General features: G+C 34.2%; 1 protein-coding gene across 1 annotated transcript in view; it reads right to left on the reverse strand.

Annotated features, from left to right (window-relative positions):
- Positions 1–15,127, reverse strand: part of ZDHHC2 (zDHHC palmitoyltransferase 2) — a gene marked incomplete at its 5' end in the record, with an annotated part of 38,430 nt that overhangs the window by 6,054 nt on the left and 17,249 nt on the right. Inside the window, 7 exons of the mRNA XM_085305520.1 lie at positions 937–1,029; positions 1,199–1,325; positions 3,749–3,881; positions 4,603–4,723; positions 9,634–9,666; positions 11,132–11,201; positions 12,155–12,275. Of these exons, the coding sequence (XP_085161646.1) occupies positions 937–1,029; positions 1,199–1,325; positions 3,749–3,881; positions 4,603–4,723; positions 9,634–9,666; positions 11,132–11,201; positions 12,155–12,275 (698 nt within the window). The remainder of the gene's footprint in view (positions 1–936; positions 1,030–1,198; positions 1,326–3,748; positions 3,882–4,602; positions 4,724–9,633; positions 9,667–11,131; positions 11,202–12,154; positions 12,276–15,127) is intronic.

Consider the following 15,127-nt stretch of genomic DNA (forward strand, 5'->3'; position numbering starts at 1 on the left):
TTCACATTTCAAACACTGTGTCATATGCAATATTTTCTATATCTTACCTTGTTTATTTTCTCATGAATCACTAAACTTTTAATCACTACAAATGCTACATTTTAGTTGTCACAAGTGCAAATGCACTCTAAAAAGGAACTCTTTCTTTAATGTAGAGCTGTGAAATCATTCTTGTTTTCAGCAGATACTATAAATTAATAAAATTTAATTTCAAATACACTCTACATATGTTCTCCTCCAATACAACAAATCTGACACAAACAGTGAAGAGAACATCTCTGAAATCTCTTGTCTAATCTAGGTTATGGTTCACTTTCCCTGCACCATCCCATCATCGTGCATGGACTTGCAACAGTATAAATACATGCCTAAATTACTAGTATAAGACTTAAAACACGCTCCAGCTGGATATTTCTTGTCTGTCAATAAATAACTAGCTGAAATTCTGTGCACTTTTCATGCTTTAAGGATACTATGGCTGTGAAAGAGGAAGATATTAAATTTAAGAAAATGTCTCCTATTATCAGCAGAAGCAAAACACAAGGATTTAACTTGCAGCTTCATTCCCACTCCCCACTTCAGAACTCCCTGCCACACACAGCAGTTGAGGCCCGAGATTCTCTTAAGCAAAGTATCTTTTACCAAATATAAAGAAACAGGCTTCCCCCCAAAGCCTCTCAAAGTAATGCAAATAGGTCCAGACAGACTGATCAACTATCTCCTATGTATGCAGAACAAGATGTTACTGAAACTATTCAGGCAGCCTTAGCTGAATGACAGCTTACTTAGCTGTTTTAAATGTTATTTTATTTCTTAACTGGAAACTCTTCATTTGCTTACCACTTTTAGATATGTTATATATGGTTCTATCTATATGTGCACTAGAACAACAGAATATCAGCTATCTGAAATATGTAACAATAAGCATAAGATTACTTTTTAGATGTTGAATTAAGACCACCAGGTGTGGAAGCTTGCTCAGGATCTTGATTAACAAGGCAAGTTGGGAAGGAGCAACCATCCCCTAGACTGAAAAATTCAGAATTAGTGTTGCACTTATAAAAATGCTCTGTATGACTTTTTTAAAGTGAATTTTACCATTTCTTATTTCAGAAAACTTAAACAAAAATCAAACCAAAATTAATGTTTGTGGCTCCTGATAATGCATCAAATGAAGCAATCAAAACTTAACACATACCTTGAAAACACAGGCAGCAACCAGTATTTCTTCTCATCACCAAACACCTGCCTTAGATTTTTCCTGAAGCCCAAACTAAAACCATTCTTGTCTGTTCTATGACGAAATATGGGAGCTCTGAACACCTCTTAAAAAAAAAAAAAAGTTTGCATCACGTTTCCTTGCAAGATAACACATTTCAGTTTCACAACAGTATTTAAACAATTGCACTGATGAAATCATCATCCAAGAGGAAATGCTTTATGGCATAAACAACTGAAAGTTGGGTCACTCACAAAATCCCAAATTACTGGTACACTACATTTGTAGAGGAAGTCCTGTGGCTAAGGAAGGGTGGAAGTCTTGCCCTCTATCCTCTTTCTCAATCAAGGCCAGAAAGAGTGAGAGACTTACTTTTTAGGAAAGCCTGGTATATTTTATGAAGATTTCACCACATGACTACAACACAGTTTTCTTCAGAAAGAAAAAACTACACAAATGGTCTGCTACCTAAACTTAACCTACTCCAGTAGTAAAACCAGCTTTTTGTACCTGGGGTATGAAAACATTCTATATTTTTACAGCTACATACAGAAAGCACTTTACTCACAGACCGAGATAATTCCCCATGGATGTCCAATCCAAATGTATGGAGAAGACAGCTAAAAATAGCTTCAAGTGTTGCACAGTGTCAGAAGCAGAAAACTCGTTCACTTTTGAACAAGTGACAGCCGTTTAATTCCTTTAATTGGCTGTATATAGTAGAGAAACCATGTCCTGATATACTGACTGTACAGCTTACACAAGCCCTTCTGGCATCACACAGAAAACGACCTTCAAAGTGTAGGTGTGCATTAGTTATAAGGTGTTTTATAAAAGGGGCAAGAGAGAACAGAGACATCCTTTTAGACGTCCATATTAGGCTAGGAAAACCTCTCCTAGTATCATTTAAGCACAGCCACATTTAAAGCTATCATAGTTTAATTACCAAACTGTTGCATGTGCAGAGCCTGATATGAGGAGTTACTCCGCAAAGTAAAATGAAAAGGAGATACAAATGCATCTCTTTGAGTAGACTATGTATACAGAAAATATGGTATATTAACTGTGTGAAATTTAACTATTTTTTAAAATGTAAAGTGAATTAGAAGTATACTACCAGTTACCATTAAATAAATATTTCTATACTTACATGTGCACTAAAGCTGGTAACAGTTTATAAACAGAATATTCAATTAATTACTTTAAACATCATTAATAAAACTTTTTTCTCCACTTACAACTAGTTGGAATGACATCTTCTGTTACTAATCTATAAGTTAATGTCCAGTTTTTCAGAATTCCAAATGAACATACAAACTCTAGAGAAGCCTTGAAGTAAGCAAACTTTCCTTCAATGATTATATATACAAAGTTTTCCAATAATGATGGAAACACAGTAGAGTCCAGAAGAATTGGGGGGGGGGGGGTGACCCAAAAAACAACATTCTCACTTGCTTAGTCTAAGCTATCTTATATCAAGAGAAAAGCATTTAGTGATCTAGATGTTTTGAAAAACATATCAGCAAATTGCTATTATTACAGTCCAGGATATGGTAAAGGACAGGCACAAAGAAAGTTTTTGCTCCTCTTTTTTCCAGACCTGTGACCAGACAAATATTCGTTGGTATGATAAGAAATCCTGGCTTAACATTCCTATTAAATACAGTTATAAACATTCCCAAAGTAAAGGCACAGGCCATCTTTGAGGCTTTAAAAATCCACTGATAACACAGAACCCTTTTTATGCATCTATGATTATGTGACAGCCAGGAGTTGCAACTATGAAATTGCCTTTTAGATCTCTGGATTCACTTACTACTAAATATAGAAGCACTGCTTTAAAATCTGATCTTCTGCATCAGGTTATTTTCTGACATTAACTCTTTTTCCTCACTCATGTTGATCAAAAATAACAGTATTTTTTTTTTTTTTTTTTTTTTTTTTTTCAGTGTGGGTAAATTTTTGGAATGCTTTTCAGAGCTTTTAAAAAAATTCTAACTGAAGTGGAAGCGGGAGCTGTGGTTCTCTAAGGGACAAAGAGGTTGGTACAAGATGCTAGTATACAATATAAGGATGGGAAGGAACTGCTGCAGTCACTGCCCTGATTTAGACATCACATCAGAGGATGCTGAGATGGCATCGGAAGCCTGGGAATGCCAAGCAAGGAGCAGTTGTGCAAGCATGTATTAGTGTATCTTGTATTTATTACCAAGTGATCTTAATTTTTTAAAAATGTGTTCTGTTTCTGTTAACGAGCTACAGATAAGTGAAGTTGGGAGGAGAGATTAAGTTCATTAACGTCTTGGCACTTTGAGGCAGGGCACAAAAAAGCCAAAATTTCTGGGGAGCAGCGGAACTGGGCAATCAGTACTGAACACTGCTAGATTCAGGTTTTTCTAACCAGGATCCAAGGACACAGGAATACATATTACAGTGCCCCCCCCTTTTTTTTTCCATTACTTGCATACATATAATATATATTTATTATTTATTTTTGCTATCAAGCATAGAAGCATTAAATTTGCTTACCTAATGTAGACTTATTCTTGCTAACAAGCCAACAATGATACCCAAAGAGAGAAGACAGACTGACAGAAAACATGGCTGCAGCAAAGAATAAAAACATGATGTGGAACTTGGCTTGAGTATCAGGAAGGCCATTCTAAAAAGAATGGAGAATTACGCTGTTAGAATTGGGAAAATAACTGGTTAACTTGATTTTAGCAATCCTCTCTATTCAACCAAATTCAATTCAATGCAGACACAGACATACTACGCAGCAAGAGCCTGAAAAGTTTTGTACAGTTGGCCAAGGCTACTGATAGCATACAAATTAAAGAAACTGGCCCTTTCCTGAGACAGTAGAAATACTGACAACAAGAATTTGAAATTTGGATCTCAATCTTAGTTATGTATTTTGAAGCGACTTCTAGAGAAGAATGATTTATATTCAGAGCAATTATCGTGCTTAATTAGCCTTCTCAGAATAGTTATGTTATAGCATATCGTTGTAAATCTAAGAAGATAATATCCTAGGTTGCAAAATCTAATAATCACAGCAGTACAGATTTTCTTGAAGCATTTTCATCATATACTATTAAAATAAGTCAAAGCTATCTAAAATACTTTAAAGGGAACTTGTATTTTCTAAATGATTGCATACTTGTTTCATGCATCTTCAAAATAAAGTAAGAATAAGTGAAACTTCATAAACTGTGATAAACAGAAAAAAAAAAAAGAAAAGAGAGAGAGGACTATAATTATTAGCTGAACTTTGGTCCTTATATTAGGACATACTAAATTACAATATAAAGCCTCAGATCTGACTTCTTGCACAGGAATAACTTTATATGCTTGAAGACAGTATGTAGATGCATACTTACTGTCCAAAACTTGATAAAATATTGCAAATCTGTTGCAGCAATGAAAATGCAGTACAGTAGAGAATAAGCCAAGAAGAGAAGAAAAAATTTATAATTGGAGAATCCTACGCAGTTGTTCACCCTGACAACAACAACAAAAAAAGTAAAAAGGAAAACACAATGTAAAGAAAGTTTCTTTCATTGTTTTAGTCCGGTTTACAGTTAAACTCATTTACTCTAACAAAAGTTGGTATCAGTATGTAAACTAGGCTTTTGCCTCCTCTCTGTGTTGCCCCAGCTACTGAAATGTATTTAGCTTCTACTCCTGAATCAGTATAGTAATTCTGACAGAAAAACAAAACAAAAAATCCCCACAACAATAAAACTCCAAAGAACTTTACAAGGTCTACTTCATACAGCCTACTGAAATTAAGTTTTGGCTTATTGCAAGAAATCTGTTCCCGACACACCTAACATAACTGTGAACTGCAGTTACAGTCCCTTTTTTTAGTTTGTAGGTAGATTTAGGTATCTACGTTTTATTACTAGGTATACTGCACACAACAGCTAGAAGAGTTGCAAGCCAAGATTTTGAATATTGATCAAATTTTGTGAGAATAAAGGCAGTCACATTTAATTCATATCCTCCATTATTCATCATATTACATAGTAATATAAACTTTTTCGTAAAACTCATACTTAAGAGTATTCATAAGAGACCCTTAAACATATTTTCATGTATTAAAAAACAAACAAAACAAAACAAAAACCCCCAGGGAAACATTATTGTTGAAGCAAATGTTCCACATCGCTGACAACATGACAGCAAATGAAAGATGAAGAAAATATAAATACATGTCCAAATGTTAAGATAAATCTTATTCTACCATTTCTTTTTATAGACTTTAAGTTTATCTGCTTCCCATTTCTAAAGAATTTAAATTTACACATAACAATTAGCAACTAGAATACACTGCCATCAAATAGACATAATGAGGGTGCATTTAGGACTGTAACTTCACTTTAAAATCAATATTTTAAGTATTATAGATTTCAGAGCTGTATAAAACATATAATACAAAACATCAAATGAAAGTTTTTTGAAAGCTGCCCATGGAAAGCTTCCTCTTTCATTTGGTTGTGTTAAGAAGCTAACCAAAGCTAACACTGCACAAGTAACTTTGACAATTCTTGACAAGAGTTTTAAAAATAAAAAATCCCAGTAACTACTTTAATAACACTGCTGCCAGAAAAATTAGACAGTTAAGAGCCCAAGAAAGCACTTATGCATTGAAAATAATTCTCAAAAACATAAGAAGCCTTGCAGAGTCCCAGTTTCAGTTTCTTGCAGAAATGTAGTACAAGTTATTGCAACTATTTAGGGAGACAGTGCTGATAAGGGCAGGATGCATAGTACTCAGAATAGGTAAAATTGTAAAATATCGAATAAACTTCCACTGTAGCACACTAATCTTATTTATGGAGTTTATTATAAAATATTACCATTTTGATAAAAATTAAATTTAGCATCACCATTTGGAGAGTTAAAAAGCAATAGTTAAGCATCTATATTAACTACATTTAAAGTAGAATTCACGAGATATTGATCTATTTTTTTAAAAAAAAGCACAACAAATGTTTCCAAGCTCTTCATGATTGTTATTGAAATGCATGCTTACCATTCCCTACAGTGAAGTGTTTTTCTCATTATATAAGTCAAAGTAAGCAATTCTGTGTAAACTGCAAGCAATTCAAACTCATGATTTCTATGATAAGCCTGCTTTACTTTCTTGGCATTTCATTTATGATAGTTTTTATTTTTGACACCGTACGTAAATAGTATGAGGAAAAACAACACCAAATGACATGCTATTCAGCAAAGATGAAATTTCTTGAATCAAAGATAAATTTTCTTCTTGTTGTTCTTTTCTGCTACTAAATATGGTACATACATAAAATAAAATTTCAGAAATTATCTCCCTCCTCTAAGTTTTGACAAAGCCCCCGACTGAGGAGTTCTCATTGGAAGAGAATATTCATCAAAAGATTGAAAAGAAAGTTAAAACCAAGGTTTTACAATTGTACTGCTTGAACATGCAGTATCAAATCATAAAAATCGAACAGAGTTTATATCTAAAGTCTAACATTTTTGAAGATTTAAAAGTGATAAACAGATAGACAACTGCTAAATAGTTTTATTACAATAAAATATTTATTCAGAAGAACTTACTAGATTAGCAATTTGTTTTATAAATAACATTTAAAATGCTTAAATTGGAAGTATGAAAATAAAGAGCTATTCCTGCCAGCTCAAGAGTGAGTTTACTGAAAATGCAAGGCAAAAATATAACTTACAAGGCACATAAGTTGATGCAACTCAGCTAACAGAAAGCAACACAGAATTAACGACACGTTAAATTCTTCTTTGATAACTCAAAAGACAATAGAAATGTGTTTCACATGATTCCTAAGGTATGCGTCTTGTTAGTAGTTGGGTTCCTATATATATACTATACTTTTTTAGTGGTGCCTCAAGCCATTATATTCCTGCCTGCAGCTCCATCTACAATATGAGCATCACAAGCACTAGCCTAGAAGTCACTAATACTTTATTTCTGCATCACTTAAATCTTTCAGAGTAGCTAGAAGGCAATACGCATTAAGAATTTCTATTCATTATAGCACTTCTGTTAGCACAGAAGCTAGAGCCAAAATAAGGCCTCCGAAAGCAGAAAAGGTTCTCTCCCCCCAAATCCTTCTCTTAGTAGAATATTAAAATAATAATACCCATTACAGTYTCCCTGTTCTTTCTAAGCACCACACAAGTTCTTTCCTCCTCCTCTCCACCAAATCTGCTCCCAGATTCTGTTGAAAAAATTCAACAGAAAATGCAAACAGCATTTTTTAAAAATGTTTTTAAGGGGGCTACAACTTACTCATTATGCTGATTTGCGCCATTACTCTTGTTGGTAAAATAGATCAGATGAGCTTTCCCTAGGAACCTCTAAACACAGGTCTTTAAAGGAAACTTGATCAGCACTAGGTTTGTACAATGCTGACACTGTTCAATCACTCAGCCATCAGAACAAAGCCAGCTTAAGAAACACACACTAGCAAAAGAGAACTTAAGAGCCTTGTCGTTATTGTGTCACTTACTAATCAGAGACACTAGAAAGCCCAAGAATCAGCAAAGGAAAAGTAGTAATAAATTTTTCATGTTCATCAGCTGGCTATGAATGGAAAATTTTTCCAGAAGAGGTTTCAGAGAGGGAAAAGAAAAAAAGAAATCAATTGGTCTTAACATGTAGTCACCCTCACTTTGCAACTTAATCTACACAGTATTCCAAAGTCGCTCATCACTTTCACAGAGTTAGTTTTTCAGGCTGAACAAGGAACTGTGGACATCTATTCAACATAAATATAAAATAAAATAATACATCTTTTCTCAGTCCACTTCTGGACAAGACAGATAATTCTCTATTAAAAGTGTTACGTCCTTCAAGTGCATACTCCATCTCTACCTTGCCCGTTTGTGCTCATTGCTTATTAGATCAAAAATGATGAGCAGTGTATAAACTCTCAAATTGGTATGTTTGTGACACTCGGATATGAAGAGTCTGCAACAGGTAAAGTAAGCAAACACTAGTGGGAGGAAATTGGAATTTATTTTTCTAAAAGACTATGCTCTAGTTATATAAAAGGGCAGTAAAAATGATATCTAACTTAATCTAACGATTAAGTGCTCAGTTTATGATTTTTTATTTGATGCAGCAGTTTTTATTCTAAAATTTAAGTTTACCTAAAGGATGTGTTCTTCCTTAGGATAATACACGAAAACCTCAAAACATCCCAACATAGACCATAAAGCTTATGAAAAGTACGTGATTAGATAGTGTGACTAGAGGAATAGTTTTATCATGGTACAAGAATTAGCTTCTCTTCCTATAGTTTAAACAAACAAACAAACTTTGTTCAACATTCAAAGTCTGTTGGGAAAGGGGGTGTTGGTGGGTTGGTTGTGTTTTCAAAGAAACACACTCCTAAGACTAAGCATCTCCAAGTTTCACACACCAATATCCCTGTAGCAAAAATATGTAGAAATCACCTCTGCACTATATTAAGCCAAATATTTCTAGCAGTTGCATCTAACATGCAACTGCAAAATAAGGGGAGATTATTAAAAATCATACTGCATTATGTCAGAGGCTCTAGTCAAAACTAGAACAGCAGAAGCTTCCCCAGCACCCTTTCCATCCCCAGCACACTGTCCTCTGCCCAAGAACTTGGCTTAAGGTCAAAACAGCTTCTGGGAACACCTTGTATTAACTTGTCCAATGCAGGACATTCTTCTTCAGTGGGTTTAAATGTGCTGAAGAATGGCCACCTAACAGTCAATCCTGATAACTTGGACAATTCCTGCTACTAAACAGTTACCTTTAATGACTTCCGCAGGATACGTGCCAAGCTGAAATAAAACTAACCACACATCCTGCTTAGCCACTGGTTTCAAGGGCTGCTGAAAAAAGCCAGAAAAATAAACACTGTGCAGGCTAGTATGGCCACAGAGCAAGGAAAGGAGCAAGGTGGAAGAGAATAAAAAAGAGAAAACAAAAAAATTCACTACAACTAAAGAGCTGTCCTGAGAGCTCTAGGCGAAAAGGCATAGCTCTTCCTGTTTTGTTTTTAAGCTGGGGTAAAATTCATCATTCAATGTAACTAAGCCACAATAATACTCAGATTCAAAAAACCCTGAAGAAAAGATATAATCCTTAACAGAATTTCCTTTTCTTACTGACTAGAAGTCTGCCTTATCTAAACTGTAGAAATAAAGAGCTACCAAAGGTCTAAGACAAACAATATATAAACTTCTCTTTACATTTTGTAACAAGGAAAAGAGGAGATAAGCAAATAATTCCATCTGTTCTGCAAGGCCAATGAATTCATAAGCATCTACCTCAAGGAATAGTAAAACATCACCTTCATAATAAACCTCTCAGATGCTTGTTTTACCAAATCAGAAAATTAGAAAAGGAAAGCATATAGTATACTCACCAAGGACAATGATGATCCATTTTCAAAATGCATCTTGAAAAAACAGAAGTCCAAGCATCAAAAAATACCAGTTATGAGTCAGAAGAAAGGTCAGAAGGAGTTGTTTGTTATTTTTAAATTAGTCAAATACAGATTAAGAATTATCTACATGTACTATCAGATATCTAATCCATATAGCAAAGATAGCTATTTAAATTCACATAATATAGTTTACCTACAACTACCCAACACACTTGTTTCGTCAAGGGGTTAGTGATATAAGAAAATCCCACCTACAACTTCAGCTTTAGCTTTTGTTCCTCAGTCTGAATAAAATTCTCAACTGATGTTTATTCTCTAACAGAAATTTAAGAACTGGACTAACTCAATTATATATTTAGTGATGCAAATAAACATATTCCCAAGTATTTGATATAGTTTATATATAAAATATACACATAGACATATATGCATTTAAGAGGAACTCACCTTATGTGAAAAATCCAAAATAATTTTTGCAATTAATTAGTCTCCATTAATAAAAGGTGCACAAGAAATAAGATATAATTGGAGCAARTGAATTTTGAGAAATAAGGACTTTAAAAAGTTAAAGGTATTTTGCAACATTTTCTAATAAAATTCTGTAAATATTACTCACATTTCATAGGACAACAAAGGTCATCCTCTTTTTCTAGCCTACTCAGACATGAGATTGTGTTGTATGTGATGGTGGTTGCATTATAAGACAGGAACAATCAAGATTCTATCTTAAATCAGTTATTCTTTCACTGTAAAGCTATTTTGCTGTTCAGTATGGTCTTTTCTGCCTCACAATAATGTTGCAATGTTTGAGTCATTACTAGCTGAGAGTATCTGGTACTGTCTTAAAAACTAAGAATAAATCAACATTTGAGGAAGCCCCTTTTCTTGAAGTTGGGGATTTAAGTCACTGGGGGCAAGAGGGAAGAAATGTAGAGGCACCTCTGGTAATTGAGGAGACAGAGAGGAACAACTGAGGAAAGAAAGCAATTAGATCTCTGAGGAATCTGTAGGCGACCTTCCTTTCAAGTTACATAACAAAACCTTTACATTACTGCTTCGATGAGAAATGAGGGCTGCTTGGCTGTTTCCTTTTTAAAAATAAAAATAATCTTCAAGTTATCCAACGAAAAATAGGATATTAAGTTTATTACCTCAGGTAAGATGTAAGTGACATCATGTTAAGATTGAAATAGGTATGGTCTTTATTCAGATTCTAACAGAAAAATCAAAAATTTTTTTTAAGCAGGTATTTTTGGTTACATTCCTAAGGCAAGTTCTTTATTAAAATTCATAATTTCAGCCTTTATTTAAAGGATGCATAATASCACCTAATCCATGTCAGAATCAAAAAAGTCAAAGTACAGTAAGCTACAGACTTCCTTAGAAATAATTTTTAAAATCTAATAAAAAAAAGCTTCTCTTTCCACAAAAAAGACACATTTATTTGAAAAGCATTTATTAAGAATATTTTCCTTACTTGTCGCATACAGAACAGTGATGGCAACGATCCGGTTTCACAAGTTGGCATCTGTCACAGTATCTGATTGCTAAAGTAAAAAGTTCGAAAATCAGATAGAGTTACACATTTTGATTCCTGAAGTCTGATCAAAAGTAAATACTTACAAACCCATCTTAACAGAACTCCTAGTAGAGCATTTCAGCACAATCAGAAGCAACTGCAAACACTGAACCACTCTGCATGTACTGTCATACAGGATCTAACAGAGTGAACTGAAAAAACTCAGTTTTTGGAATCTTGCTGTTGAGGACTTTTTCCTCTAAACGCAACTCGGCTCTACAAAACCACTAACCAAACAAAAAAAAGTCTACAAAACCCATACCAGAGCAGAAAACTATTAAAGACTATTCAACCAAAAAGCTGTTTTAAGCAATTATTCTGACAGCTTTAATTCACTATATCAGGTTACCTTCTGGATTTGGTTAGCTAGCAAACACTCACAAACTTATCATTAGGTGAAGATCAATGGAAGAATTTCTGCTCTTACAGCTGAACAGCCAGTGAGTGCAAGAGTAACAGTTTCTTTTTGTGATCTATCTAGTTATATATTATACACAGACAATGATTCATCTGCAATTAATGTTTATTTTTTACTTATGAAAGAAAGGAAATCTATGCAATCAAAAGCTATTACTGCTGCTTCTGAGGTTTGTTAATATTACCAGCTATTTTAAAATTTGTTTGCTAACATTTAGCAAGGTGTTTTAAAATCATAAATTGTACACAACAATTTACTTTCCAAAAATCTTTTTACTAAATTAATGTAACAGTATAAAGTTACATAAACATCTGATGTTGCAATGGCTTACTGTGTTTTCACTGATTAGATATACAAAATTCTTTCGTCAGTTTATTATTTTATGAGCTATGAAAAGCAGTTCTTCCCCACAGTCCAACCACTTGAAAATTCTCACTTCCTTCAGGCAGCAAAGCACATCAAGTCACCTGCCTTCAGTGGGCTCCTGAACAGGCAGTATTTACCTCCAGACATTGTTCGTGTATAGATAGGAAGATCCTTGGCTGCTCGTCTTAAGACTTCTTGCTGGGATTCACCTCTAGGCTCCCTCTCTAGGGATTCCTTGTCTGAATACGACAAGTGGAACTGGAAATAATTTTTAAAATCAAGGATGTGTTAGTGAATTTTAAGGTAAGTAAATATCTCTAGACACATGAGGAGAAATATTCATTAAATAAAGATGGATTAGTGGCACATATAAGGTATTATAGCAAATAACCTGCTGTTCCTAAGAGCACTAATTCAGTTTACGGTGTTTTTTGTCTAACACAAGAAATAAGACCAAATTAAAATTCTTTCTGATGTGCTCCCAGTAGCACTTGGGGACAGTCTTCAAGAGGAGGATCAAGAGCTTTTGTAATCAAATGTAATTACCAATCCTTTGACAGGTCAGTTAATCTACTTTTCCAATAGTAAATATTAGCTAGCGAATACAAGCTACGGATGCCAATCTTTAACTGAAAAAAAATATGCTGCCAGTACTACTAAAGTTCTACTTTCTATAAGTAGAAAAGATAACTATATTTCTTTTCTAGTGTCTGGCATTTTCCCTTTTATTCTTTGTCATTAGAGAATCATAGTTCTCTTCATGAACATGTTAGTGTGTGTTTCTAGTTTAGAGACTGAGTGAAAGAATGGAAGAGTTGCATGCCATACATATGATAAACATGTCTTAACAACAAAGGACTTCTTTGGTTGTTGTTTAGAATAACAGATGTTGCTTTACTAAGTGCTGGAAGGTTGAAAAAGTGAAATAGATGCACAGTATATGTGAAGAAGTCCAGTTCTCCTGTACTGTAAAGTCCTCACACCGAGCAACAGAGTCAGCAATGTAACTGCAGCTTCTAAAAATGGGGAGATGCAGAAATCTTTGGTAACTCTATAAGAAAATAAGATACAAAATTGCTTCCTGTATTTGGCAGGAAGAGTGACTGCCCCTAACTTGTACCAGCAATAGAAGCCTTTTCAAATAGCATTTAACACCCATAAAAACATTTAAAAACTAGTCATCTTAACAGTATTATCTTTTTTCCCTAAATAAAAGTGATTTATATAAAGCTAAGAAAGCAGACAGAAATATGAAGTGAGCAGCCTGTTTTCACCTCTTTAAAGAAAGCATCAATCCACCTTCTTGATAAGAAGCTCACAATCCTCCAGTAGAAAMCAGAGGTTCACTGTGTGACACGAATTTCTCAGAGACCAGTTAATTTTTCCTCAGCAAAGTTACACCCTTTCTGGCTACTCTCCGGTCCCCCTCGGCATCTCCTGTTTGGAGTACGTAAAGCTATTGCTCCATCATTTGTATTGGTTCCCAGAATAATTACGAGTCTGCAAAAAACGAAGGTTTTGGTGCCTGGGAAACCACCTTGTCTCCCACTTGCATCCAACACTTGTACAGAGCTGGTACACACAGGTACAGAATGGCAACATTTAAAATGAAGCCGCTCAAAGACAAAATGCAACCAGGTGACTTCTTCACAATAGATTCTTAACCACAGAAGTTTTCCTCTACCACTGAGAGGTAACTCACAAGCCTTCAAGAGAAAGTAAGAAAATATATTATGTAAAAACTTTACAAAGTATAGGGATACAACTATAGTTAGGGTAATATAGTATTATTTGAGTTTGAAGTATTTCTCTGGACAGTTATTTCTAACTGAGAGGGATGGGGAAAAAACACTGAACATCAGAAGAAAAATGTAGTATTTTAAATTCAAAGCCACGGTGCTAGTAGTTTGATTGGTGCTTTTTATATGAGTAGAAAATTGAAATAAGCTTAAGAAAAGAAATATATAGCCAGTGTTTTTCCACCAGCTGCAGTATTCACTAGAACAAAACACAAAAGCTTTATGCCCTTTTTAGTCTTCAGAAGAGTATTTATTATGGTTGGTACGTCAGTTTAGTTAAATTGAGAATACATCATTTTAGATTCACAAATTATTCTAAAAACTGTAAGTCAGACAGTAACTTAGCATTATAAAATACCTCAATTAATTTTAAAAATAAAGCTCTAGCAGACTATCTAGAAGACACAGAACACTAAAAGATGTCATTTGCTGCCAGCAACATTGTATAAATTCAAAGAACACCGAAACATCACATACTGCTCTCTAGTAGCTAACTACACTACTAACATTCCATTTGAAGTTCTCTGATAGTATTGTATAATACTAGTATAATTACTAAGGATTTGTCAAAATGCTGACAAGAGCAGTGTTCTAGAAATCTTCTATTGACATCAGCCCAGTGACTTGAATACCTTCCTAATTATTGCTATGGCCACTTTAAACATACATATACTCTGCTCTGTAATTACTAAATGAAATAGGTTCTTAATTTTTATTATTTCCATCTTTCCCACCTCAAGCTGTAGTAAAGGCTGCAATATGAATTTTAAGACAGACACTCATTACTTAAAACTATCTGCTTGTTTCCAGAATTACACATCTAGCAATTCAGAAAAGAACCTTCACACAACAGAGAGTGGAAGTCACAAGCTATTTGTTTTGTGTTTGCATGGTGGTTATAGGAGCTGAAGTTATGATGAGTCCACCTAAAATAGACATTGCCTTTGTGGATATTCAGAACTCTAAGGCAGCCACATTGTGCTTTCTCTTAGCCTTACAGCTTGAGACATACTATCTAGTACAGAAGTTGTTGTTTCTGTACAAAGATGGGATGTAAAAGGACAAAAGCTTCTTTTGTTTGTACCAAGCTGTATAGGGAAGAACAGCATTAAGAGTAGGTCAGTTTTTCTCTTCTTTTTTTTAAGATGATATCAAAAATAATGCAAAATTAAGCTGAAAAACCTAAACACTGAATTACGATCAAATATCTTGAGGCTATGTCACATTCAACATGGTTTTATATCATAATATTCTCCCAGAAAACTGGATCCTTCTTATTTAACATTTCTGTATTAGTTGGCCTTAGATTTT

The sequence above is a fragment of the Rhea americana genome, unplaced genomic scaffold (genome assembly GCF_003343005.1).
Source record: "Rhea americana isolate MKP2758 unplaced genomic scaffold, rheAme1 scaffold_221, whole genome shotgun sequence".
Taxonomy (NCBI): Eukaryota; Metazoa; Chordata; class Aves; order Rheiformes; family Rheidae; genus Rhea; species Rhea americana.